General features: G+C 43.2%; 1 protein-coding gene across 1 annotated transcript in view; it reads left to right on the forward strand.

Annotated features, from left to right (window-relative positions):
- Nucleotides 1–1,177: 1,177 nt before the first annotated feature.
- Nucleotides 1,178–25,249, forward strand: part of arsa (arylsulfatase A) — a 37,818-nt gene continuing 13,746 nt past the window's right edge. Inside the window, exons 1-5 of the mRNA XM_059986990.1 lie at nucleotides 1,178–1,550; nucleotides 2,138–2,597; nucleotides 7,626–7,795; nucleotides 12,322–12,446; nucleotides 13,591–13,718. Coding sequence (XP_059842973.1) covers nucleotides 1,303–1,550; nucleotides 2,138–2,597; nucleotides 7,626–7,795; nucleotides 12,322–12,446; nucleotides 13,591–13,718 — 1,131 coding nt within the window. The 5' untranslated portion in view covers nucleotides 1,178–1,302. The remainder of the gene's footprint in view (nucleotides 1,551–2,137; nucleotides 2,598–7,625; nucleotides 7,796–12,321; nucleotides 12,447–13,590; nucleotides 13,719–25,249) is intronic.

Here is a 25,249-nt window from a genome sequence, read left to right on the forward strand (position 1 = left end):
GTAATGGGGGTTTCTAATGATTGATTCCATCTTTTTGAGGCTCTCCACAGTATATCTGTCATCATCTGAGATTCTACCAACAGCAGCAAGGTCATCGACAACTTTACAGATGACGTTTGAGCTATGAGTAGCCACGATCATGTGTGTAAAGAACAGAGCAGTGGGCTAAATGCACATCCTTGAGGTATGTAATAAGAAACGTTCAGGATATAGGCCAAAATCCTGGCAAATGGTACTAGTTTAGATTGACTAGAATGACTGAGATAGGCCGAAAGGCCCACTTCTGTGCTGTACAACTCAATGAATCGTCCCTCACACTCTTGCAATTTAAAACTACCCTATTTTCTCATGTTCCCTGTTCTGACAAAGGTTCTGGTCACCATACTTGAGGAAGGATATACTGGCTTTGGAGGCAGTGCAGAGGAAGTTCACCAGGTTGATTCCAGGGATGAAGGGGTTAACCTGTGAGGAGAGATTGAGTCGCCTGGGACTATACTCTCTGGAGTTCAGAAGAATGAGAGGGGATCTTATAGAAACATGCAAAATTTTGAAAGGGATAGATAAGATAGAAGTAGGAAAGTTGTTTACATTGGCAGGTGAGACTAGAACTAGGGGACATTGCCTCAAGAGTCAGGGGAGAAGATTTAGGACAGAGATGAGGAGAAACTTTTTTTTCCCAGAGAGTGGTGAATCTGTAGAATTCTCTGTCCAGGGAAGCAGTTGAGGCTTCTTCACTAAATACATTTAAGAAACAGTTAGATAGGTTTTTACATAGTAAGGAAACTATGGGTTATGGGGAAAAAGGCAGGTAGATAGAGCTGAGTTTTCGAACAGATCAACCATGATCTTATTGAATGGTGGGGTAGGTTCGATGGGCCGGATGGCCTACTCCTGCGTCCTATTTCTTACGTGCTTTTTTCCCATTTATGTTTCCTGGTCAATTGTTGTTTCCAGCATTTTCAGTTTTTATTCTATTTATTCTCCATCAACTCCAGGATTACACTGAGAATCTGGACGCCACTCATTAGGACCACAATCCCTGCCAGCAAAATTTAAAATGCCTTATTTGTAATTTTCCAGTTCGGATGAAAGATCACTGATCTGCAATATTACCTATATTTTTCTCTCCACAAATGAAGTATGATCTGAACTTTTCCAGCATACTCTGTTCAACGGGCAGTAAAACTGCCTCTTTATTGTTTCTGCCTGCTCCCAAGTCTGCGGGTTGCTCTGCCTCGCGTTTATCACGCGCGTTATTGCGGAGACCTGGACTATCCGCCCCCTTGCCCGTGTGACCGAGCCATGGCGCCCGCGGAGCTGCTCCGGCTCCGGCTCCTGCTCCTGCTCCTGCTCCTGCTCCCGCTCCGGCTCAGCCTGGCCGCCGCCTCCCGCCCCGGGCTGGTGTTGATCCTGGCCGATGACCTGGGATACGGAGACCTGGGCTGCTTCGGACATCCGAGCTCCCTCACCCCAAATCTGGACCGACTGGCAGCCTCGGGCCGAAGGTTCAGCGATTTCTACAGCGCGGCCAGCGTCTGCAGCCCGTCTCGGTGAGCGGGGAGCCCGAGGCTCGACCGGCCGATGGGCCGGGCCGGGGGCTCAGTGTCTCTCCTTCAGTGTGATACTTCTACACCACCCGCGATTCAATTCTTCCTCTGCTGTTTCGGAAGAGATGAATCAGCAAAAATCGCCAGTTGTTTTTAATCTGCGCGGCGCCTCTGCAACGCAAGGTGGTGATTCCTCCGGTGAGAGGGCAGAGTTACATGGTACCGACCAAATGCAGGCAGAGTAGACTTAATTTTGCATTGTGTTTGGCACAGCCATCGTGAGTTAAAATCCCTTTCATGTTGTATGTGCAGGTTCTCGGGACATCGCTGTAGAGCGGCTGAGATTGTAAAGTTCCCAGCTGGCCAAAAACTTAGTTCAAGATAAGTGAAAGTAGAATTAGACTCCACAACTTGTTCAGAAATGCAGCTTAGTTTTACTTAAACGAATGATGTTTGACTCACATGCTTTCACCTTAGTGATGACTTCACTAGGGATCTTCACAAAGGTTTCTCAGTAATTTAAAGAAAAATGTAGTGCCGCTTTTTATTTTTACAGTGATTGATAATGATCATGTGCTTCTTTCCCTCAGGGCAGCCTTGCTCACAGGCCGTTACCCTACGCGATCAGGAATTTTCCCAGGCGTCTTCTACCCTGGGTCAAAGGGGGGACTGCCACTAAATGAAACTACAATTGCTGAGTTGTTGAAGCAGCAAGGATATGTCACTGCCATGGTGGGGAAATGGCATTTGGGCTATGGATTAAATGGGACTTACTTACCCATCCACCATGGTTTTGAAGAATTCCTGGGTGTTCCATACTCCCACGATCAGGGTCCCTGCCAGAATTTGACCTGTTTCCCACCGGACACCAAGTGTTTTGGAAAGTGTGATCAAGGAGTGGTCCTCTTGCCCCTAATCAGGAATAACACAGTGATTGAGCAGCCGATCAGCTTTCCTGAGCTCACTCCACAGTATGATCACTTTGCAAGAGACTTCATTCTAAGAGCAGCACAACAACAAAAACCATTCTTCCTTTATTACGCATCACATGTGAGTAACTTAACATTATGCAAATTTTCAGTCTGGGCTGACTTGGTCCAGCAAGTTGTGTTCCGTTCTGGGTTGCCGCATTATAAGAAGGATGGGAAACTTTGGAGAGTCTGCAGATGAGATTTGGCAGCCTGGATTATAAGCATATCTCTGAGGAAAGGTTGTGTGAACTAGGGCTTTTCTCTTTAGTGCAAACGAGGATGAGAGGTTATTTGATAGACATGTATAGGCAGCCAGTGTCTTTCTTTGGCTAACACGAGGGGGCAAAATTTTGAGGCACTTAGAGGAAAGTAGAGGTGGCATGTCAGAGACAGGTGGTTTTTTACTTGCACAGAGTAGTAAGTACATGGAATGCACTGCCAGGGGTGGTAGCACAGGTAGCTACATTGGGGAAATGTAAAAGAGACTTAGATAGGCATATGGATGAAAGAAAAATGAAGGGCTATGTGGGAGGCAGCATCACATTGATCTTAGAATTGGTTATAAGGTTGTCACAACAAAAGGGCTGAAAGACCATAAGACATGGGAGCAGAGTTAGGTTATTTGGTCCATCAAGTCTGTTCCACCATTCAATCATGGTTGATTCTTTTTTATCCTCTTCTCAGCCCCACTCCCCGACCTTCTCCCTGTAACCTTGTCCAATTGAGAACCTTTTAAGCTCTGTCTTAAATACTCCCAATGACCTGGCCTCCACAGCTGCCTGTGGTAACAAATTTCACAAATTCACCACTCTCGGGATAATGAAAGACCTGTACTGTTCTATGTTCTAATACTTAAGCCTTTCCATCCTTGTCCTCTCAACCCTTTGAGATTTCTTGAATGGGCCAGTTCTGACCCCTTGTGCTTACCTGATTTTCTCTGATCCACTAGCTCCTCTGCATTCATCTACTGAGGCCTTAATCTGTTACTATAGTTGGATCTTGGGACACAAGAAATCAGAGTTTGATTCTGGAGAGGGAGCATGAGAAACAGCTACCTCATCCAAAGAAGATAGCAGATGTGGAATTTACCCACTCTGAAGTAGTGATGACAGATAAAAACACAGGACTCTTTTGAGCCCCTGTAATTGGAATGATTGTACTTTAAAGCCTTTAGCGAGGACGCACTGGAGTGCAAGCCCAGTGCCCGCAGCCAGGGTAATTCCAGCTCCAATAGCGTTTATTAAGCTCTGGTATTCTTTCGTACAACTCTGCCGTGGACAGTCCCAAGCCTGGCTGTTGAAAGGAGAAGGGTTGAGCATGGGGCTAGCTGAAATCCAGTGCTACTGCAACACCAACAGAAGTTCCAAAAACCATCCCTGGGAGGGGGAGGATACACCAAGATTGGAAAGCTTGAAAGACTGGTGCAGGACAGAGGACTCTGGCAAGCTGCTGTCCACAGCCTATGCCCCATTGGCGAACCAGCACGTTCTTCTTACTTCCTGTAAGAGACTGTTAGTCCTACTTTGACCACGCGTTTCGTTCCTCTCCCAGTAGCTTCTGATGTAACCTGGTGTCAACTTACATCTGATTATATAGATTTTGGAAGTTTGGATTGAAGAGACAATAATGTTTTGATTTAGATGCCAGTGTGTGCTTATGATACACTACTGTACTAAGTGTGTGCTGGTGCTAAACTACTATACTATGTGTGCTCTTGATACACTACTACATGTGCTTGTGATACTACTGTACTATGCTCGTGATACACTACTGTACTAAGTTTGTGCTCGTGATACACTACTGTACTATGTGTGCTCGTGATACACTACTGTATTATGTGTGCTCATGATACACTACTGTAGTAAGTGTGCTCGTGATACACTACTGTCTAAGTGTGTGCTTGTGATACACTACTGTCTAAGTTTATGATCATGATACACAACTGTACTTCATGTGTACTCTTGATGCACTACTGTACTAATATGGCACAAACATATTCATTATTCTGGGCACTGGAACAACCATATTTGTGTTGTTTTTGTGATCAGTTTTTCATCAATTTTTACAACATTCTGACAAACCTATCTGTCTCCCTGTGACCTACTGCAAACCTGTCTTTGTCTTCCTGATGTTCAAAGTAAAATTTATTATCAGAGCACATGTCACCAGATACATCCCTGAGATTCTTTTTCTGTGGGCAAATCTTAATAGCTGTGAACTGGGCAAGGGACAGCAAACTGTGCAAATGTAAATATAGGTAAAAAGCAATAAATAACCAGCTTGAAATAGCAGGATAAAGGGTCCTTAAAGTGAAACCATCAGTTGTGGGAACACCAGCAGTAGAATGAATGTGGTTATTCCCTTTTGTTCAAGAGCCTGATGGTTGAGGGGTAGTAACTGTTCTTGAACCTGGTGGTGTGAGTCCTGAAGCACTTGTACCTTCTACCTGATGGCAGCAGTGAGAAAAGAGCATAGTCTGGGTGGTGAGGATCTTTGATGGTGGGTGTTGCTTTTCTCCAGCAACATTTCATGTAGATGTGCTCAATGATTTGGGAGGGTTTTACCCGTGATGTACTGGGCTGAATCCACTACCTTTTACAGGACTTTCCACTCAAAGGCATTGGTGTTCCCGTACCAGGCCATAATGCAGCCAGTCAGCACACTTTCCACCACACATCTATAGAAGTTCGACTAGGTTTTTGATCACATGTTGAATCTCCATGGACTCCTGAGGAAGTAGAGGTGCTGTTGTGCTTTCTTTGCAATTATATTTATATTTTGGATATTTGGACTATATAACAGTTTCTTCCCCCAAGCTATCAGACTCCTCAATATCCAAAGCCTAGACTGACACCTTGCCCTACTGTCCTGTTTATTATTTACTGTAATGCCTGCACTGTTTTAATAGACAATACACAATAGGTGCAGAAGTAGACCATTCGGCCCCTCGAGTCTGCACCGCCATTCTGAGATCATGGCTGATCATTCACTATCAATGCCCAGTCCCTGCCTTGTCCCCATATCCCTTGATTCCCCTATCCATCAGATATCTATCCAGCTCCTTCTTGAAAGCATCCAGAGAATTGGCCTCCACCGTCTTCCAAGGCAGTGCATTCCACACCTCCACAACTCTCTGGGAGAAGAAGTTCTTCCTCAACTCTGTTTTAAATAACTGACCTCTTATTCTCAATCCATGCCCTCTGGTACTGGACTCTCCCAACATCTGGAACATATTACCTGCCTCAATCCTATCAAATCCTTTAATTATCTTAAACGTTTCAATCAGATCCCCTCTCAATCTCCTCAATTCCAGCGTGTACAAGCCCAATCTCTCCAATCTCTCTGCGTAAGACAGCCCTGCCATCCCAGGAATCAACCTAGTGAATCTACGCTGCACTTCCTCAATTGCCAGAATGTCCTTCCTTAAACCTGGAGACCAAAACTGTACACAATATTTCCAGGTGTGGTCTCACCAGGGCCCTGTACAAATGCAAAAGAACATCCTTGCTCTTGTATTCAATTCCCCTTGTAACAAAGGCCAACATTCCATTTGCCCTCTTCACTGCCTGTTGCACTTGCTCATTCACCTTCATTGACTGGTGAACTAGGACTCCTAGGTCTCTTTGCATTTCTCCCTTACCTAACTCTACACCGTTCAGACAATACTCTGCCCTCATGTTCCAGCTTCCAAAGTGGATAACTTCACATTTATTCACATTGAATGACGTCTGCCAAGTATCTGCCCACTCACCCAGCCTATCCAAGTCTCCCTGTATTCTCCTAACGTCCTCTTCGCATGTCACACTGCCACCCAGTTTAGTATCGTCAGCAAACTTGCTGATATAGTTTTCAATGCCCTCATCTAAATCATTGACACTTTTGTTTTTGTGCACTTTATGCAGTCCAGTGTAGGCCTATAGTCTAGTATAGCTTTCTCTGTGTTTTTTTTTATTACGTAGTTCAGTCTAGTTTTTTGTAATGTGTCATGTAATACCATGGTCCTGAAAAAATGTCGTCTCATTTTTACTATGTACTGTACCAGCAGTTATGATCGAAATGACAATAAAAGTTGACTTGACTTGACTTGGCGACTTGAGAAAAGGTCCTCTGAGATAGTGGTACCCAGGAATTTAAAGTGACTGACCTTCTCCACCTCTGACCCTCATGGACCTTTAGTTTCCCTCTCCTGAAGTCCACAATCAGTTCCTTGGTCTTACTGACATTGAGTGAGAGATTGTTGTTATTACACTACTCAGCCAAAGTTTCATCCTCCCTCCTGTACCCTGATCCATCACCACCTTTGATACAGCCCACAACAGTGGTGTTATCAGCAAGTTTGCATATGGTGTTGGAGCTGTACTTGGTCATAAGTGTAAGACGAGTAGAGCTACACGAGGAGGATGTTTTCCTAAGAGGTTGTCTATGGTGGGTCCGCTGGTGGCTGTAGAGGCTGATCTGGGATCCACTTATCTTGGTGCAGGATGGGCAAGAGTAAATGGTGGCTGTAGTTAGTGGTTGGGTCTTCCATTTGTTCAGTCTTTCCTTTCACAGCTGCTGTTTGTTCTCTTGTGGCACAATGCCCTCCTGAACAGATTTCCTCCAGGTGTGCAATGCCTTCCCATTTTTTGGGTGTGATGTTGAATTTCTTTGGGCTGATTTTGATGTTACTTTTGAAACATTTTATTTTTGCCCACCAGGGCTTGCTGACCTTCCTTCAACTGGGAGTAACGGATCTGAGTGAGGCATCCCGATGACGTCACCTATCCATCGGAGTTGGTGTCATTTTCTGGAGGTGGAGATACTGTTCATGTTTGCCTCCTCCAGTACACTGGTGTTAGTGCACCTGTCCTCCCAGCTGATCCTCGTAATCTGTCAGAGGGATCTTTGGTGGTGTTGTTCCTGGGCTCTCTGGTGCCTACTGTAGTGTTTTGTGCAGTTCTAATGGAAACCTGGTACATTCTGCCAAGTGCATTGAATAGGTGGAGCGTTCCACCCTGTACTCAGCAACTCTGGTGAACACACGGGTGCTGAGGGAATACATGCAGGTGGAGGCTGGATATCAACTGCAATGGCAATCCTAATCCTAATCTTCTACTCCTGTTTGCAGCATACCCATTATCCACAGTTTGCAAGTGCAGATTTTACAAGAAGGTCGATGAGGGGCCCTCTGGGAGACGCACTGATGGAATTTGATGGTTCAGTGGGGCAGATACTGAAGGCTTTACGTGATGCTGGAGTGGAGAATAACACGTTAATCTTCTTCACCAGTGATAATGGGTATGTTGAATTGGAAGTACACAGGCTTGTTGTCTAAGTCCAAAATGTGTTAGACTATACAGATAATTTCTAACCTTTCTTATTTATTTTTGGGATCTGGTGTTGCTGACAAGACTAGGACTTATTTCCGTTGCTTTTTGCCCAAGGAAATGGTGCACCACTGTTGCAGGATTTTCCTGTATTTTGCTGCATTCTTTTTACCCTCTACCTTCAAAGCCTTCCAGGCCTGCTGCAGTGAGACATTCCCAAAGCAACTGCTATGCTTCATGGTGTGTTTCTGATGATGTACGCTGTTTGGCATACACCAAACACAGCGTTTACATTGATATCCAAAAAGCTCAACTTTGGTTTCATCAGATCATAGAACTTTCTTCCAGCTGACTTCAGAACCTCCCACTTGCCTTCTGGCAAACTTTAGCCGAGATTTCATGTTAGTTTTTTTCAACGGTGGCTTTTTCTTTGCCACTCTCCCAGAAAGCTGAGACTGGTGAAGCACCCGGCAACAGGAGACTTGTTGTATGCACAGTCTCTCCCATCTCAGCCACTGAAGCTTGTAACTCTTCCAGAGTTGTCATAGGTCTCTTGGTGGCCTCCCTCACTAGTCCCCTTCTTGCATGGTCACTCAGTTTTTGAGGACGGCCTAATCTAGGCAGATTTATAGTTGAGCCATATTATTTCCATTTCTTGATGATTTACTTAAACTGTACTCCTAGAGGTAGTCAATGACTAGGAAATTTTCTTGTATCCATCTCCTGACGTGGGCTTTTCAATAACCTTTTCACAGAGTTGCTTGGAGTATTCTTTTGTTTTCAAGGTGTAGTTTTTGCCAGGATACTAACTGACCAAGCAGTTGGACTTTCCAGATACAGGTGTATTTTACTACTATCAATTGAAACACCTTGACTGCAGATGGTGATCTCCATTTAACTAATTATGTGACTTCTAAGACCAGCTGGCTGCAACCAGTGATAACCTGGTGACTATATATACATACACACACATATATAGTCTTCACACCTTGACCTCATAGTAATGTTGTCTTGTTTGGCTGTATTCATGTATGGTTAAATGACAATGAAGTAAATTGAATTGAAATTCTGGTTTTTGCCCACTGCATGATTGATTACCCCATTTGTCAACTCCATGAGCAAGGTAAATCTACCTGTCAAGACCAGTGTTCGTATGGAGTAGACAGAGAGTCAGAAGGTACATTCATTCAAACAGTGTAAATTTTGAGATTCGGGATTGCAGGTTGCTTGATCTGGAATCTCTTTGTGAAAGTTTCTTTGTGATCAAGATACAATGATCAAGAAATCAAAATAAATTGGCATTAAATTAGTATGGGAGTTGGTGGGAGGTAAATTTTATAATTTCATTAAGGAGAATTTAATGTGAAAAGCAGTAAATAGATGAGATGCTGGCTAGATCAATAATCCAGATTCTTTGTGTCTGAGTTAGGACTTGATATTTCAAGCAAATAATGGTATCAAATACTCAAAAAAAACTTCAATCTACTTCAGTGGTTATTGTGGAAGCAGCCATTGTGTGAGTAGAATTAAAATCAGGTTTTATATTACAAGCATATGTCATGAACTTTGTTGTCTTTGCAGCAGTAGTTCAATGCAATACATGATGAATATATTAAAAAATGAATTATAGAAAGTAAATGTATGTGTATTAAATAGTTAAATTAAGATAAATAGTGCAGAAACAGAATTTAAAACAAAAATAGTTGTCATGGGTTTAATGTCCATTTAGGAATTGATTGGGAGAGGGGAACTAGCTGTTCCTGAATTGCTGAATGTGTGCCATCAGGCTTCCGTACTTCCTTCCTGATAATAATAATGAAAAGGGGGCATGTCCTTGGTGGTGGGGACAGTGGTAGAGGGGCCAGGCTTAGGCTGAACGGGCTTTGACGACAACAGGCTTGGGCAGGGACAGGCAGAGGTTTCAAGTAAGTTTCGACTAAGTATGTTTCATTTCTGTTAGTACATGTGCTGAGAATAGGTCCGGAGTTAGTGGCATGTTCCTTGTGTGAGATATGGGAACTTTGGGAGACCTCCAGTCTCCCTGATTACTACATCTGCATAAAATGCATTGAGTTTCAGCTCCTCACAGACTGTGTTAAGGATCTGGAGCTGCTGCTTGATGAGCTTTGGCTCATATGGGAAAATGAGGAGGTGACAGATAGGAACTATAGGGAGGCAGTCACACCCTCTAGGAGGCAGTCTAGGTGACAGTATATATGTCATGTGGAAGACACTAGCAGAGTGCCAGTAATGTGAGAGTGTCGGGGGAGAAATAAGTGTTAATGCTATTACTAAGTAGAAGATCCTTGGCAAGCTGAAACGTCTGAAAGTATAGTAGTTTAGTCACTTGGACCAGATGGTGTACACCCCAGAGTTCTGAAAGAGGTGGCTGAAGAGATTATTACCATTAATAATGGTAATGATCTTCCAAGAATCACTAGATTCTGTTATGGTTCGAGAGGACTGGAAAATTGCAAAGGTCACTCCACTCTTCAAGAAGGGAGGGAGGCAGAAGAAAGGAAACATTAGGCCAGTTAGCCTGACCTCAGTTGGGAAGCAGTTGGAGTCGATAGCAAAGGATGAGGTTTCAAGGTACGTGGAGACACATGATGATTTAGGCCAAAGTCAGCCTGACAAATCTGTTGGAATTCTTTGATGAAATATCGTGCAGGATAGACAAAGCAGTGTCATTGGATATTGTGTACTTAGATTTTCAGAAGGCCTTTGACAAGGTGTCATGCATGAGGCTGCTTAACAACATAAGAGCCCGTGGTGCTACAGGAAAGATTCGAGCATGAATAGAGCATTGACTGATTGGCAGGAGGAAAAGATTTGGGAATAAGGGGAACTGTTCCACAGGGGTTGCTGTTAGGATCGCTTCTGTTTACATTATACGTCAGTGATTTGGATAACAAATCTGATAGCTTTGTGGCCAACTTTGTGGACAGGATGAAGATGGGTGGAGGGGCAGGTAGTATTGAGGAAGCAGGGAGTTTGGAGAAGATTTTAGACTGATTTGGAGAATGGCTAAATAAGTGGCAAATGGAATACAGCATTGGGAAATGTTTGTCGTGCATTTTGGTAGAAGAAATGAAAGACATGGCTGTTTTAAAAAAGGGGGCGAAAATTCAAAAATCTGTGGTGCAAAAGGACTTGGCGGTCCTCATGCAAGACTCTCTAAAGGTTAACTTGCAAATTGAGTTGATGGTGAGGATGGCAAAATGTAATGTTAACATTCATTTCAAGAGGACTAGAATATAAAAGCAAGGTTATTTAAACTGAAGCTTTATAAGGCACTGGTGAGGCTTTATATAGAGTATTGTGAACTGTTTTGGGCCCTCATCTAAGAAAATATGTGCTGACGTCTGACATTACAGAGGGCCCAGAGGAGATTCACAAGGATGATCCCAGGAGTAAAATATGATGTGCATTTGAAGGCTCTGGGCCAGTATTCGCTGGAGTTTAGAAGAATGAGGAGGGATCTTATTGAAACCTACTGAATTTTGAAAGGCCTAGATAGAGTGGATATGGAAAGGCTGTTTTCTATGGTGTGTGAGTCTAGGACGAGAGGGCACAGCCTCAGAATAGAGGGACATCCATTTAGAACAGAGATGAGGAGGAATTTCTTTCCCCAGAGTGTGATGATACTGTAAAAATCATTGCCACAGACAGTTGCGCAAGCCAGGTTATTGAATATATTTAAAGTGGAATTTAATAGTTTCTTGATTAATCAGGGCATCAAAGGTTACGGGGAGAAGGAAGAGGATAAGGTTGAGAGGGGTAGTAAATCAGCGAAGCAGATTTGATGGGCCAAATGCCTAATTCTGCTCTAATGTCTTACGGTCTTATGGCCTTATTGTTTGATATCTGAGCAGAATTTAAGCTATTGGTAAGTTCTACTGTTTCTTCCTTAATGTACATAACTTGAAAAATATCAGTGTGTGGTCTTGCTTGGTTAAACTAAAATGTTTTTTTTATGAGAATGATCTTCAGAAGTGACTTGGTTATTATTCTGCTATGTATTGTCCAGACCTCTCAGTCTAATTGAAATCTTCAGTTGACCACAACTTCACTGCACCACCCCCAGTAGAACATGATGCTTGAATGCTCCTCCCAGCAGCTGTGGGTTTGTTATTTTATTTATTTAGAGGTACAACATGGAGCTGGCTTTTCAGGGCCATATATTTATTTACATCTATTTACAGGACAATTTACAATGACCAATTAACCTTCTAACCGGTATGTCTTTGGAATGCGGGAGGAAACTGGAGCACCTGGAGGAAAACCACAGAGTCACAGGGAGATGAAACAAGCTCCTTACAGACAGTGCGGGAATTGAACTCTGAAGTCTGGTGTGGCCCGAGCTGTGATAGTGTCATGCTAACCAATCACTGTGGAGCCTTATTAGGAGTTGTGGTTACATCAGGTCAGATACCCCATCTGTGTTGTTATTGTGGTAGTAGAGTTCTGCCTGTAGCTGACCTTTTCTATTTCCAGACCAGAACTGAAGCGACGATCGCGTGGTGGAAATGCTGGGCTGCTGAAGTGTGGCAAAGCCACCACATATGAAGGAGGGATGAGGGAACCGGCAATTGCCTACTGGCCTGGCCGCATCGCTCCAGGTATGCATGCGTCACCATCTGGCTGCATAAATATTGATTGTGCTCCAAGCTGGGATGTGCAGCATTGCTGTATAGGATCACCTCAGTCTGGAGTCCATTCCCTTGGGGAAATTAATGGTCCAACCACAGTTATTGGTTGATCTGTACCTGGACTTATTCTCTTTGTCCTATGTATCTAGAAAATATGTTAATATTTATTTCAACTTCAGTTGATTTCTAGCACATTATTGTTTTGGTGGGAACATAGGACAGTACAGCACAGAACAGGCCCTTCAGCTCACAATATTGTGACCCTTTACTCTATTCTAAGATCAAACTAAACCTTCCCTGCTCCATAAATCCACATTTTTCTTTCATCCATGTACCCAACTCTCTCAAATGAGCCCAATGTCCCTGCTTCTACTACCACGTCTGACAGTGTGTTCCACGCACCTACCAATGTCTGTACAAAATCTTGCCTCTGTCATCCCCCTATACTTGCTTCCAACCATCTTAAAATTATGTCCCCTTATACCATTTCCATCCTGGTAAAAAGTCTTTGGCTGTCCACTTTATCTATGCCTATCATTTTGAACACCTCTATCAGGTTACCTCTCGTTCTCCCTCACTCCAAAGAGAAAAGCCCCAGCTCGCTGAACCTATCCTCATAAAACATGCTTTCTAATTCAGGCAGCAACCTGGCCAACCCCCTCTGCACCTCTCTAAAGCTTCCACATCCCTCCTTTAATGAGGTGTTGGAACTGAAAGGGGAGAGTTCCAATTTTCATTAACTCTTATTTTCTTGATTTCACTCCTAAATGACCTGGCTCTGATTTTAAAATTATACTTCCTTGGATTCTCCACCTAAATAGACAATTTCATTTTTCTGAACTGTATTAATTCCATTATTTTTCTTTTTGAAGATCCATTTTTCCAAAAGATTTTCCTTTGTTATTTTATGGAAACATCCATTTTATTGTTGTGTTCCATAATATATACATTCATTCTAAATGCTTCTCTACAGTTATGAAGAGACATGTTCTCATGATTGATTTCTAGGGAGGGTAAGATTGTGTTAAGTATTCTGCAAAATTGACTCTTGGCTTTAATGATGTGTAGCAGGGATGATATCCTTCGGAAAGTAAAGCTTTTCTTTGCTCGGCAGGTGTGACCCACGAACTGGCCAGCACCCTTGATATCCTGCCAACAATTGCCAGCCTCACGGGTGCAAAGCTTCCACGTGTCAAACTTGATGGATATGATATGGGGGATATCCTCTTCAATAATGGGAAGGTAAATGTTGTTATATCCGACTGTAAGCATACCTCAGGTATCAGTATTCAAAGCATGACAACGTCATCTTTGTAACTAATTGGGTTTATTTTTCTATGTTCCCATTTCAGAAATTTACATGGGAATTTAATCAGTTTTTAAATTGAAACTCTATCTGCTCTCTTAAGTCAATGTAAAGGAACCCACTGCATTCTGTTAAAAACAATATCAAGTCATAGGTTCATAGAAGACTACAGTACAGAAACAGGCCCTTGGCACATCTGCTCCACACCAAACTGTTATTCTGCTAGTCCCATAGACCAGCACCTGGACCATTGTCCTCCATACCCCTCCCATCCAAACTTCTCTTAAATGTGCAATTGATCCTATATCTACAACATCTGCTGGCAACTCATTCCACACTCACACCACCCTCTAAGTGAAGAAGTTTCCCTTAAATATTTCATCTTTCACCCTTAACCTATGACCTCTAATTCAATCTCACCCAACTTCAGTGGAAAAAGCCTGCTTGTATTTACCCTATCTGTACCCCTTATAATTTTATATACCTCTATCAAATCACCCCTCATTCTCCTAATCTTCAGGGAATAAAGTCCTATCCTATTCAACCTTTATAGCTCAGGTCCTCATGTCCCAACAACATTCTTGTAAATTTTTTCTGTACTCTTTCAATCTTTCCTGTAGATAGCTGACCAAAACCTCACATGATATTTCAAATTAGAAACAGAAGCTGGAATCTGCAATTGGTTTGTTCATCTTACGTTCAACAAGATCATATCTGACCTTTTACCTCAGACACCATTATATCCTTCTATATTTTGAGGACTGAACGATGCAGAAATCTGTTGGTCTCCATTTTGAATGTAACCACTGATTAAATCTCCTCAGCTCCAAGAGTAGGGAATTACAAAGATTCTTCCTTATCTGGGTGAAGAAATTTCTTACTCCCATCCTACATGGCCATGGCTTTATTTTGAAATTGTAGCCCCTAGTTGTTGATATTTTAGCAGGCAAAGTGTACCACTTTTACTGAGCTATCTGAGAAATATGTATGTTCCAATGAGGTCATTTCTCATTCTTTTGAACTCCAGAGAATAGAGGCTTAGCCAGCTTCATTTTTTCTTATAAGGCAAACCCACCTGGCCAAGTAACTACACAGGTTAATCTTCATGGCGCTCCTTCAAAAGGCAATCAAAACATTACACAATACACTAGGTATAATCTGAGCAAGCACCCATATAAGTTCTAATCATTAGAGGCCAACATACCAACTAATTTTATAATTGACTGTTGTAGTAGTGAAATGATTTGGGTCGAGTATGAGGTTCTCCTAGGGGTTGTCTATTGGTGGATCCACTGGTGGCTGTAGAAGCTGATTTGGGATCCACATATTCTGGTTCAGTGTGGACACGAGTAAGTGGTTGTGGTTAGTGGAACACAAGCATGAGATAACCTGCAGATGCTGGAAATCCATCAACACACATAAAATGCTGGAGGAACTCAGCAGGCTAGGCAGCATCTATGAAAAAGAGTAAACAGTTGACGTTTCGGGCCAATAAGGGTCTCGGCCTAAAACGTCAACTGTTTACTCTTTTCCGTAGATGCTGTCTGGCCTGCTGAGTTCCTCCAGCATTTTATGTGTGTTGTTAGTGTTGGGTCTTTTGGTTGGCTGTTCAGTCTCTCCTTTATTGCTGCCACTTATTTTTCTGTGGCACAGGAGTGTTGCTGCCTCTTGAACAGATTCCCTCCACGGGTATCCATTGAGTGCAACTGCTTCCCAATTTTTAGATGTAATGTTGAATTTGTGTTGGGGTTGATTTTGATATTTGAAATGTTTCCTTTGCCCACCAGAGGCTCACTGACCTTCAACTGGGGGTAAAGGATCTGTTTGGGGAGATGTAAGTTAGGCATCTGGCTGACATTTTTAAATATATATTTTTATTGAAGGCATGATAAATACAGAATACATAGCGGATTACATTTTTCTCCATTTTGCTTTTATATCTTACCCCTAAACAAACCTCCTCTCATCCTCCCTCCCTGAACATACCATGGCAGCTCATGTATTTACAATACAAGTACGGACATTTCACAGCCATAACCCCACACTACCGCAAGACGAAGGCCCACACACATCCACAACGTGTCAGATGATATAAAATACATTCAGATTATAATTCATCAGCTACCCTGTGAGGTAAACCATATGCATGTTAAAAGAGAGGCAACTTCCCAAGTACAATCAGATGCCCTCAACTAGGTAATTCCTTAAGACTCCCAAAATATGACAAGAAAGGTCCCCATTTCGAATAGAACTTTTTCACAGACCCCCTCAAAGTGAATTTAATGTTTTCTAATTTTGGAAAAAAACATTTAATCCTCTAACCAAGCAGCAGCAGATGGGGGAGTGGCAGATTTCCAGACCAGCAAGATTCTCCTACGGGCCAAAAGCGATGTAAATGAAACAATACCCGACTGGTTTGCATTTAAACCCAAAGCATCATCCGCCACAGCTATAAGCGGGCAAGGTCTCAGTGTCACCCCCAAAACCTCACTGATAATTTTAAAAACCAGTGCCCAATAGCCATCGAGCTGAGGGCAAGACCACTAAACCAGCCAGAGAGAAGCAACACCTGTCACAGCCAGTGTCTGCCTTGGGGATATATGTCACCAAGCCTGGCTTTTCTTAAATGTACCCTGTGTAAAACTTTAAATTGTTTGAGGCCCAGTCTAGCAGATGATGACGAGGAATGAACCCTATTCAATGCTTTTGCCCAATATTCCTCAGCCAGATCCATACCAAGGTCATCCTCCCACCTGGACTTAGTTTGGATCTTGAACTCCCAAAGACATCAGCTGAGAGTATAGAACAGACATCAGTCCTTTATTGTTAAAGCTAAGTTTTTCCCACAACATAGCAGGTGGTAGATCAGGAAAAGAGGGAAATTTTTCCTTGACAAAGTGGCGAATCTGCAAATATTTTAAAAAATTATGCAGAAGGCCATATGTACTGCGCAGGTTATCAAAACTATCAAATATACTAGAAACATAGAAAATAGGTGCAGGAGTAGGCCATTCGGCCCTTTGAGCCTGCACCTCCATTCAGTATGATCATGGCTGATCATCCAACTCAGAACCCTGTACCTGCTTTCTCTCCATACCCCCTGATCCCTTTAGCCACAAGGGCCATATCTAACTTCCTTTCAAATATAACCAATGAACCGGCCTCAACTGTTTCTTGTGGCAGAGAATTCCACAGATTCACCGCTCTCTGTGAGAAGAAGTTTTTCCTCATCTCGGTCCTAAAACTACTGAATTTACACACCTATTTCCGATTATTACCGGAGATATGAACTCCCATCACACGATTCAAAGTCCTCGGTGCTAACCGTGATACCTCCTCAACTAACACAATTCAAAATTATCAACGATTCAAGAAAAAAACCTTTTAAGAGAAAAAAACCTTCAAAATTCAAAAACTTATTTAATGCATTGAGACAAATACAAATGAATGACTTCAGCTGCTTTTTATCAAAATGCAGCTTTTAAAAATATTATAATTGAATAATTTACCTATTGTCTGCGGGTTTGTTTTTAACACAAAGTCGTTACTCGATGGTTGATTTGGGATGTATAAAGATTTTGGCATATGAGATGATTTTTAACTCTAAGATATAACCTTTTAGCTAACACTGATGAGAATCCTCAACGCTGACTCGGGTAGCGGGAGACTGGAGTGTGCTTGGGATAAACGTTACTACCACTTCTCAAGGCACACTGGCAGCTGGCTGAGTGATGACTCGTGACTCATCACTCAAGGACACAAGCCACTCTTTGTCGCACCCCCTGAAATTCCATTTTACACCCCAGGTTGGGAACCCCTGCTTTACGGAGTCTATTATGGTCTTCCACTCTTAAATGTGTCTCTTGTAGAAATAGTATATCCGCTTTTAATTGTTACAGATGAATCAAAACTTTAGCTCTTTTAACAGGACCATTGAGCCCCTTTACATTCCAAGAAATAAACCTCACAGGGTGGCCTCCATCAGCACTCATGTTAACCACATCAAAAGACACACCGGGCCCACAATCCAAAACAGTGCGAGGGCACAAGCTGCACACAATAACGTACAATGAACAGAAAGTCTGGCCAATCCGTAACCCACAAAAGAATAAGCTGCCATAGCCATGGTAATCCCCCAAAACACTCCCCCCACCCCTTTACACAAACAAGAAAAAACAATTAACCCCTGAAACCTAGATCTACCTCCCCAACTGAGGACGATTGCAGGCATTACCAAACAAAGAACTTCCAAAGTGTTCCCCACACAACCAAACCTTCAATCTAATCTAGGGTGGCTTCCCTCCTGACAATTTATGCCAACACTTATTTTACCTTTAATATATATATATATATATATAGGCTAAAGATAACACAGGTCAAGCAAAGCATTAAAAACACAAAAAAAAAATAGGAAACTAAACGCCAGAGACACAAATCCCAAATATTTACATTTTGCTGGTTGAAAGTTTTTGTTCATCACATTCCGCAGCATAGCAATTTGACCCAATCACGTTCCACAAATTAAACTGGAAAAAATGAACAAAGAAGTGAAGTGAATTAACAGTTTGCCTCTGCAGGAGGACCCTTCAATGCTGCAGGAGTAACCTAAAAAAGTCATTGCTCTTCTCGTTCTTCTTCTCCCCAGCGTGAATGGTAAAACTCCTTGGCCACCTCTGGTATATCGAAATGTTTTTTACCTTCATGATGTCCCGGAGCCGGGCAGGATACAAGAGGCTGAACCTGACCCCTTTCCTGTAAAGCAGGCATTTCACCTCCTTGAAAGTGGCTCTTTTTTTCCCAGCTCCGCACTAAAATCTTCATGAGAAAACACGCGATGCCCGCGGAAATACTCCTGCTTCCGTCTACTGATGATGCGTTGCTTATCTTGAAAGAAGTGAAAGAGAACCAGGAACGTGCTTGGTCTCGTTTGCTTGGCTTCAGAGACACCGGATGGTTTAGGCCCGACTCAGTGAGCGCACGAAAGTACGAGAGGCCTTGGGAAGAAATTTGTCCCCAGCATTTCACCAAAAAACTCGGTCATAAATTTAACAGGGTCCAAACCTTCCAAATTTTCAGGAATGCCGACCCTCTCGAATTGGATCTCTGCGACTGATTTTCGAGGTAATCTGGTTTCCCTTTAGAAATGCGTTTTCGCTCTGCAGCGCTGCAGTGGCGGCTCCGGCACTCACCAGTCAGTCACTGTAATCATTCAGGCCATCTTCAACATCACGAATGCGTTTGTCGTGTGGCTCGTAATAAGACATAATTTGTTTCATGGTAGCATTCACTGGCGACAAAGCATCTTCAAATTCTCTTTTTAGGGCAGAATGCACTGCTTGCATCATGTCAGTAAGAAGTACTAAGTGAAGCCTCTCCAAGTCATGGGGTAGTGCAGGTGCAGCCATTACCATAACATCAGCTTTCTTGCTTGACACTTCGCTATCTTTTTCCCCAGTTTTACTTGGAAGGTGCATTTTGTTTGCCACGTCAGTGTCCAGCAACGTCCCGGGTTGTTCACAATGTTAAATATTCAGTTATCTCAAGCATACGACAAAGATAAACAGGTAGATTTTCAATAAAAATCGGGAGCCACACTTAAACGCATCTACTTACTCCATGCTCAAGCTGGAAGTCCCATCTGGCTGACATGACCTATCCTTTGGAGTTGATGTTGCTTTATAGTGATGGAGGTTCTGCCCATGTTGGTCTCCTCCAGTACGCTGGTGTTAGTGTGACTCCTTCCAGCTGAGCCTCAAAATCTTTTATAAGGTTCTTTGGTGTTATTGTTCCAGGCCTTTCAGGTACCTTCTGTAGGTGGTCCATGACCCAGCTCCAAACAGTAATCTAGGATGGACAACTACTCGATAGACCAAACATCTTACTTGGACCTGTAGGTCAAAGACTCTTTTCCTTAATCTTGCATAGACTCCACTAGCACTACTCAGATGGTGGTTGATACCTGGACATTTTCATTGACTCCTGTACAAGGATGCAAGAAGGTGAGAATTCACTTGGAGTGCAGGATATTCCTTCAGAACAAACTTTCTCTTTATTACAAGCTGACGTCAACAAGGGAGTCACGTGTCCTAGAACAAATTTGAAGTTTCCATTATTCTTCTACTTCTTATCCACCTTACCTCCTTTATCTGTACCCAGCATGTGCTGTGTATACAGTGAGCGGCCAGCCTCTTGCAATGCAACTTTCGGCGCCCATGTGTGATATGAGTCACCGGGCTTGAGTGCCTTGTCAGCTTCTTGATCTGTCTGCAATTGCGTCATTTCTGTAGTTGGAAAGAATTTGTACAAAGTCTGGGATTTATCTAAAGAACTAACTCTATTACAAGCTAACATCAATGGGAGTCTCTCGTCCCAGAGCTACTCTTAACACCACTATCTAGCCCACATGCACCGTGTACACATAAAGTGGGGTAAGCATTTTGCAGTTTCATCCTTCTGTACCTGTGTGCTATGTGAGCTGTGTGCAGTTCTGCTTTTGCCTTCTTCCCTGGCAAGCTTCCATACAGCAGTTAATTGCCGTGGTTACCACTCCTGTAGAGACCCCTTTATCTTTCAACTAGATGCTCATTCCCCTAACTCTCTCTGTCATACTACAGAGCCAAGCATTCACTCTTCCCTATTATGAGTGTATTACCCATTACTACGTTGCACAATGGTAAACTGTAATCCTGGAGTTATGGGATTGTTGGTGGATTGGTAACCAGTTATGAGTTAACTATACTCAGTGGCCATTTTATTAGCTACACCTGTACACCTGCTTGTTAATGCAAATATCTAATCAGCCAATCATGTGGCAGCAACTCCATGCATAGAGAATGGTGCAAAAGAACAGAAAATGTCAGTGAGTGGCAGTTCTGTGGGCAAAAACACCTTGTTAATGAGAGAGGTCAAACTGGTTCAAGCTGACGGGTAAGTGACGGTAACACAGATGACCATGTATTGCATTCAGAGGTAATCTTCTGCACGCCAGTGTGCAATACGTGCCACCGAGTATGTGTTCTGCTGCTGTAGCCCATCCACTTCAAGCTTCAACATGATGTGCATTCAGAGGAAATCTTCTGCACACCCTCTGTTCAAGAGGGAGCAACACGACTGTGCCACAGAAAAATAAGCGGCAGCTATAAAGGAGAGACTGAACAGCCAACCTCATTCCATTCCTACTCTCACTGTTGCGTGGCACAGGCAGTAATCCCAAGATTACTACCTTTGTGGTCTTACTTCTCAACTCCCTATATTCTCCCTATATGCCATGACCTCTGGCTCCTCACCCTCCCACTTCGGGCTGATAAGGGTCTTGGCCCAAAACGTCAACTGTTTGCTCTTTTCCATAGATGCTGTCTGGCCTGCTGAGTTCCTCCAGCAATTTGGGTGTGCTGTGGTTAGTGTTGGGTCTTTTGGTTGGCTGTTCAGTCTCTCCTTTATAGCTGCCGCTTATTTTTCTATGGCACAGTAGTGTTGCTCCATCTTGAACAGAGGGTGTGCAGAAGATTTCCTCTGAATGCACATCATGTTCAAGCTTGAAGTGGATGGGCTACAGCAGCAGAAGACCAGAACATCTACTCAGTGGCACTGTATTAGGTACAGGAGGTATAGTTCACTTTAGCCCGCAGTTCGTGGTTCAGGTCAGTTTGAATCAGTTCTAGACTTGCTCTGCCTGAGATTATCATCCCAGCAGAGGTCCCTTATGTGTCTCTCTGCTACAGGGATCATCCCCCACTCCCTGCCCCATTCTCCTGTACAGTGTCACGGAGCCATTTCACTCTTCTCTGCTGCAGCAGTACAGTCAGGGTGCTGTCAGGCAGCTCTGGCAATCCAGGTTCAGACCTTACCTCAGATTCTGTCTGTCTGGTGTTTGCTTGTTCTCCCATTATGCAAGTTTGTCTTGTGCTCCAGTTTCCTCCAGATCCCAAAGATGTGATCCCTTGAGACTTGTGAACAGTCTTGGGCTTCTTAATGAAGAAAAGATGTGCTGGCATTGGAAAGGGTTCAGAGGAGGTTCACAAGGATGATTCCAGGAATGAAAGGGTTATCACACAAGGATTTAATGACTCTGAGTCTGTACTCACTAGAATCTAGAAGGATGAGAGAGGATCTCATTGAAACCTTTTGAACATTGAAAGACCTAGACAGAGTAGATTTGGAAAGGATATTTCCCATGGTAGGGGAATCTAGGACAAAGAGGGTACAGCATCAGGGTGTAAGGGCATCTATTTAAAACAGAGATGAGGTGAAAATTCTTTAGCCATAGGGTGATGAATTTGTGGAATTTGTTACCACAGGCAGCTGTGGAGGCCAGGTCGTTGGGTGATTGGCCATGGCATCAAAGGTTACAGGGAGTGGGGCTGGGGAGGGGGGGGAAGGATCAGCCATGATTGGATGGCAGAACAGACTCGATGGGCCAAATGGTCTAATTCTGCACCCATGTCTTATGGTCTTATGTGCTGATAGGCTAATATTGACGAATGTCAGCTGAATGGATGGAGAATCATTCCCAGTTGTAAGTTACTGGGAAAATAAGGTTGGGGGGCGGGGGGGGTGGAAGGAAGGGAATAACAGGTAGCATAGCTTCTTTCTGTTTTCTGAAGAAATATAAGAAATTAAAATATCATCTTGGTCTTATTAAATATCAACATCTCCCAAAAATACGGCATTTTCCTCTGTCTCACATTTTCTTTGTCTCTTGTCTTATCATTGTCAATATCTGTATATCCTTATCTGCCCTCCAATCTGTCTTGTCCCACCTGGAAAATGGGGTCTCATATGCCAGACTGCTGTTTGTAGACTTCAGAGTGGCATTTAACACCATCTGCAACTGCATACCGGACTTAACAGAAAGGCCACAGTCATTTCCTGTGGGCATTGTGTCTCTAGTTCCATTACGCTGAGCAATGGCGCTTCACAAGGCTGTGTGCTCAGCTCACTGCTGATGCACGATACCGTCACAGGATTCAGCTCAAACCGTGTCATCAAGTTTTGTAGATGACATAAGAGTAGCTGGCCTCATCAACAATGGTGATTAGATGGAGTACAGAGAGGAAATGGAGTTGCTGGTGTGAGGAGCAACCTAAGCCTGTGCTTTCTACAATCAGTCAGGAGACAACAATGTTTTAAAACCAGAACGGTCAGGATGGGAAACAGTTTCTTCCCTCAGGTCATTAGCCTTCTGAACTCCCTGCTACATCGCATTCGAAGTGTCACTGGTTAATCAGCTCCATACCTTACACTATTTAATTAATGCACTTAAGTTTGTTATTTCTGCATGATTATCTGGAGATTTTATCCATACCTTCATAAGTTACTGTGTGTCCTGTGCTTTATGTCCTGCTTCGGAGAAACATTGTCTCGTTTCTATATGCATTACATGTCAGAATCAGATTTAATACCACCAGCATATGTCGTGAAATTTGTTAATATTGCGGCAGCAGCGTAATGAAATACAAGATAGATGAATAGAGAGAAAAAAACTGAGCTAAATTAAGAATATATGTATGTTGATTAAATAGTTAAATTAAGTAGTGGGGAAACAAAATGTCCATTCAGAAATCAGATGGCAAAGGGGAAGAAGCTGTGGTGGAGATCCTTAATAGATGCTGCCTTCCTAAGGCATTGCTCCTTGAAGATGTCTTGGATACTACGGATGCTGGTACCCATGATGGAGCTTACTAATTCTAAAAGTTTTTGCAAATTATTTCCATTTTGTACTGTAGTTCTCCCCTCCCCCCCATACCTGATGGTGATGCAGCCAGTCAGAATGCTCTCCACGGTACTTTTGTAGAAGTTTTTGACCGTTGACAAACCAAATTTCTTCAAACCCCTAATGAAATATAGCCACTGTTTTGCCTTCTTTATAGCTGTATCAATATGTTGGGACCATTTTAGATCCTTAGAGATCTTGACACCCAGGAACTTGAAATTGCTTACTCTCTCCACTTCTGATCCCTCTACAAGGGTTGGTTTCTATTCCCTCATCTTCCCCTTTCCGAAGTCCACAATCGGTTCTTTGGTCTTGCTGACAGTGAGTGCGAGGTTGTTGCTGTGACACCACTCAACCAACTGCAATATCTCGCTCCTGTATACACTTTCGTCACCGTCTGAAACTCTGCCAACAATAGTTGTATTATCAACAAATTTATAGGTGGCATCTGAGCTGTGTCTGGCAGCACAGTAATGGGTATAGAGAGAGTAGAACAGTGGGCTAAGCAGAGGTTCACCGTGCCAGTGCTGATTGTAAGTGAGGTGCAGATGTTACTTCCAATCTACACAGGTTACATAGGAAACCCACAGTGGAATACAGGCCCTTCGGCCCACAAAGCTGTGCCAAGCATGAGAAGTTACCTGGGTTACCCATAGCCCTCTGTTTTTCTGAGCTCCACATACCTGTCCAGGAGTCTCTTAAAAAACCCTATCATATCCGCCTTCACTACTGTCGCCGGCAGCCCATTCCACACACTCATCACTCTCTGCATAAAAAAATTTAACCCTGATATCTCCTCTGTACCTACTTCCACCTTAAAACTGTGCCCTCTTATGCTTGACATTTCAGCCCATGGGAAAAAGCCTCTGACTATCCACACGATCAATGCCTCTCATCATCTTATACACCTCTATCAGGTCACCTCTCATCCGCTATCGCTCCAAGGAGAAAAGGCCGAGTTCACTCAACCTGTCTTCATAAGGCATGCTCCCCAATCCAGGCAACATCCTTGTAAATCTCCTCTGCACCCTTTTGATGGTTTCCACGTCCTTCCTGTAGTGAGGTGACCAGAACTGAGCACAATACTCCGTGGGGTTTAACCAGTGTCCTATATAGCTGCAACATTACCTCTCAGCTCCTAAACTCAATCCTATGGTTGATGAAGGCCAATGCACCATATGCCTTCTTAACCACAGAGTCAACCTGCGCAGCAGCTTTGAGTGTCCTATGGACTCAAACCCCAAGGTCCCTCTGATCCTCCACACTGCCCAGAGTCTTACCATTAATACTAATGGTTGTGGTCTTCCGGTTAGGAAGTCGAGGATCCAGTTGCAGAGGAAGCTAAAGAAGCCCAGATTCTGTAGCTTTCTGATTAGGACAGAAGGAATTATGGTGATATACGCAGAGCTGTAGATAATAAACAGGATTCTGACATTGTGTAGGTGATCCAAGGCTGTGTGGAAAGCCTTTGAGATTGTGGTTGCTGTCGACTTTTTGTTGCGATAGGCAAATTGCAGTGGGTTGTGGTTCTTCCTGAGGCAGGTGTTGATTCTAGCCATGGCCAACCTCTCAAAGCATTTCATCACCATCGATGTGAGTGCCACTGGATAATATTTGTTGAGGCAGGCTCTTGCTGCTCTTCTTAGGGACTGGTATAATTGTTGTCCTTTTGAAGCAGGTGGGAACTTCCAACTATAGCAGTGAGAGGCTGAAAATGTCCTTGAATACTGCTGCCAGTTGGTTGGCACAGATTTT

This window comes from Hypanus sabinus, chromosome 13, assembly GCF_030144855.1.
Source record: "Hypanus sabinus isolate sHypSab1 chromosome 13, sHypSab1.hap1, whole genome shotgun sequence".
In the NCBI taxonomy this organism is placed as follows: domain Eukaryota; kingdom Metazoa; phylum Chordata; class Chondrichthyes; order Myliobatiformes; family Dasyatidae; genus Hypanus; species Hypanus sabinus.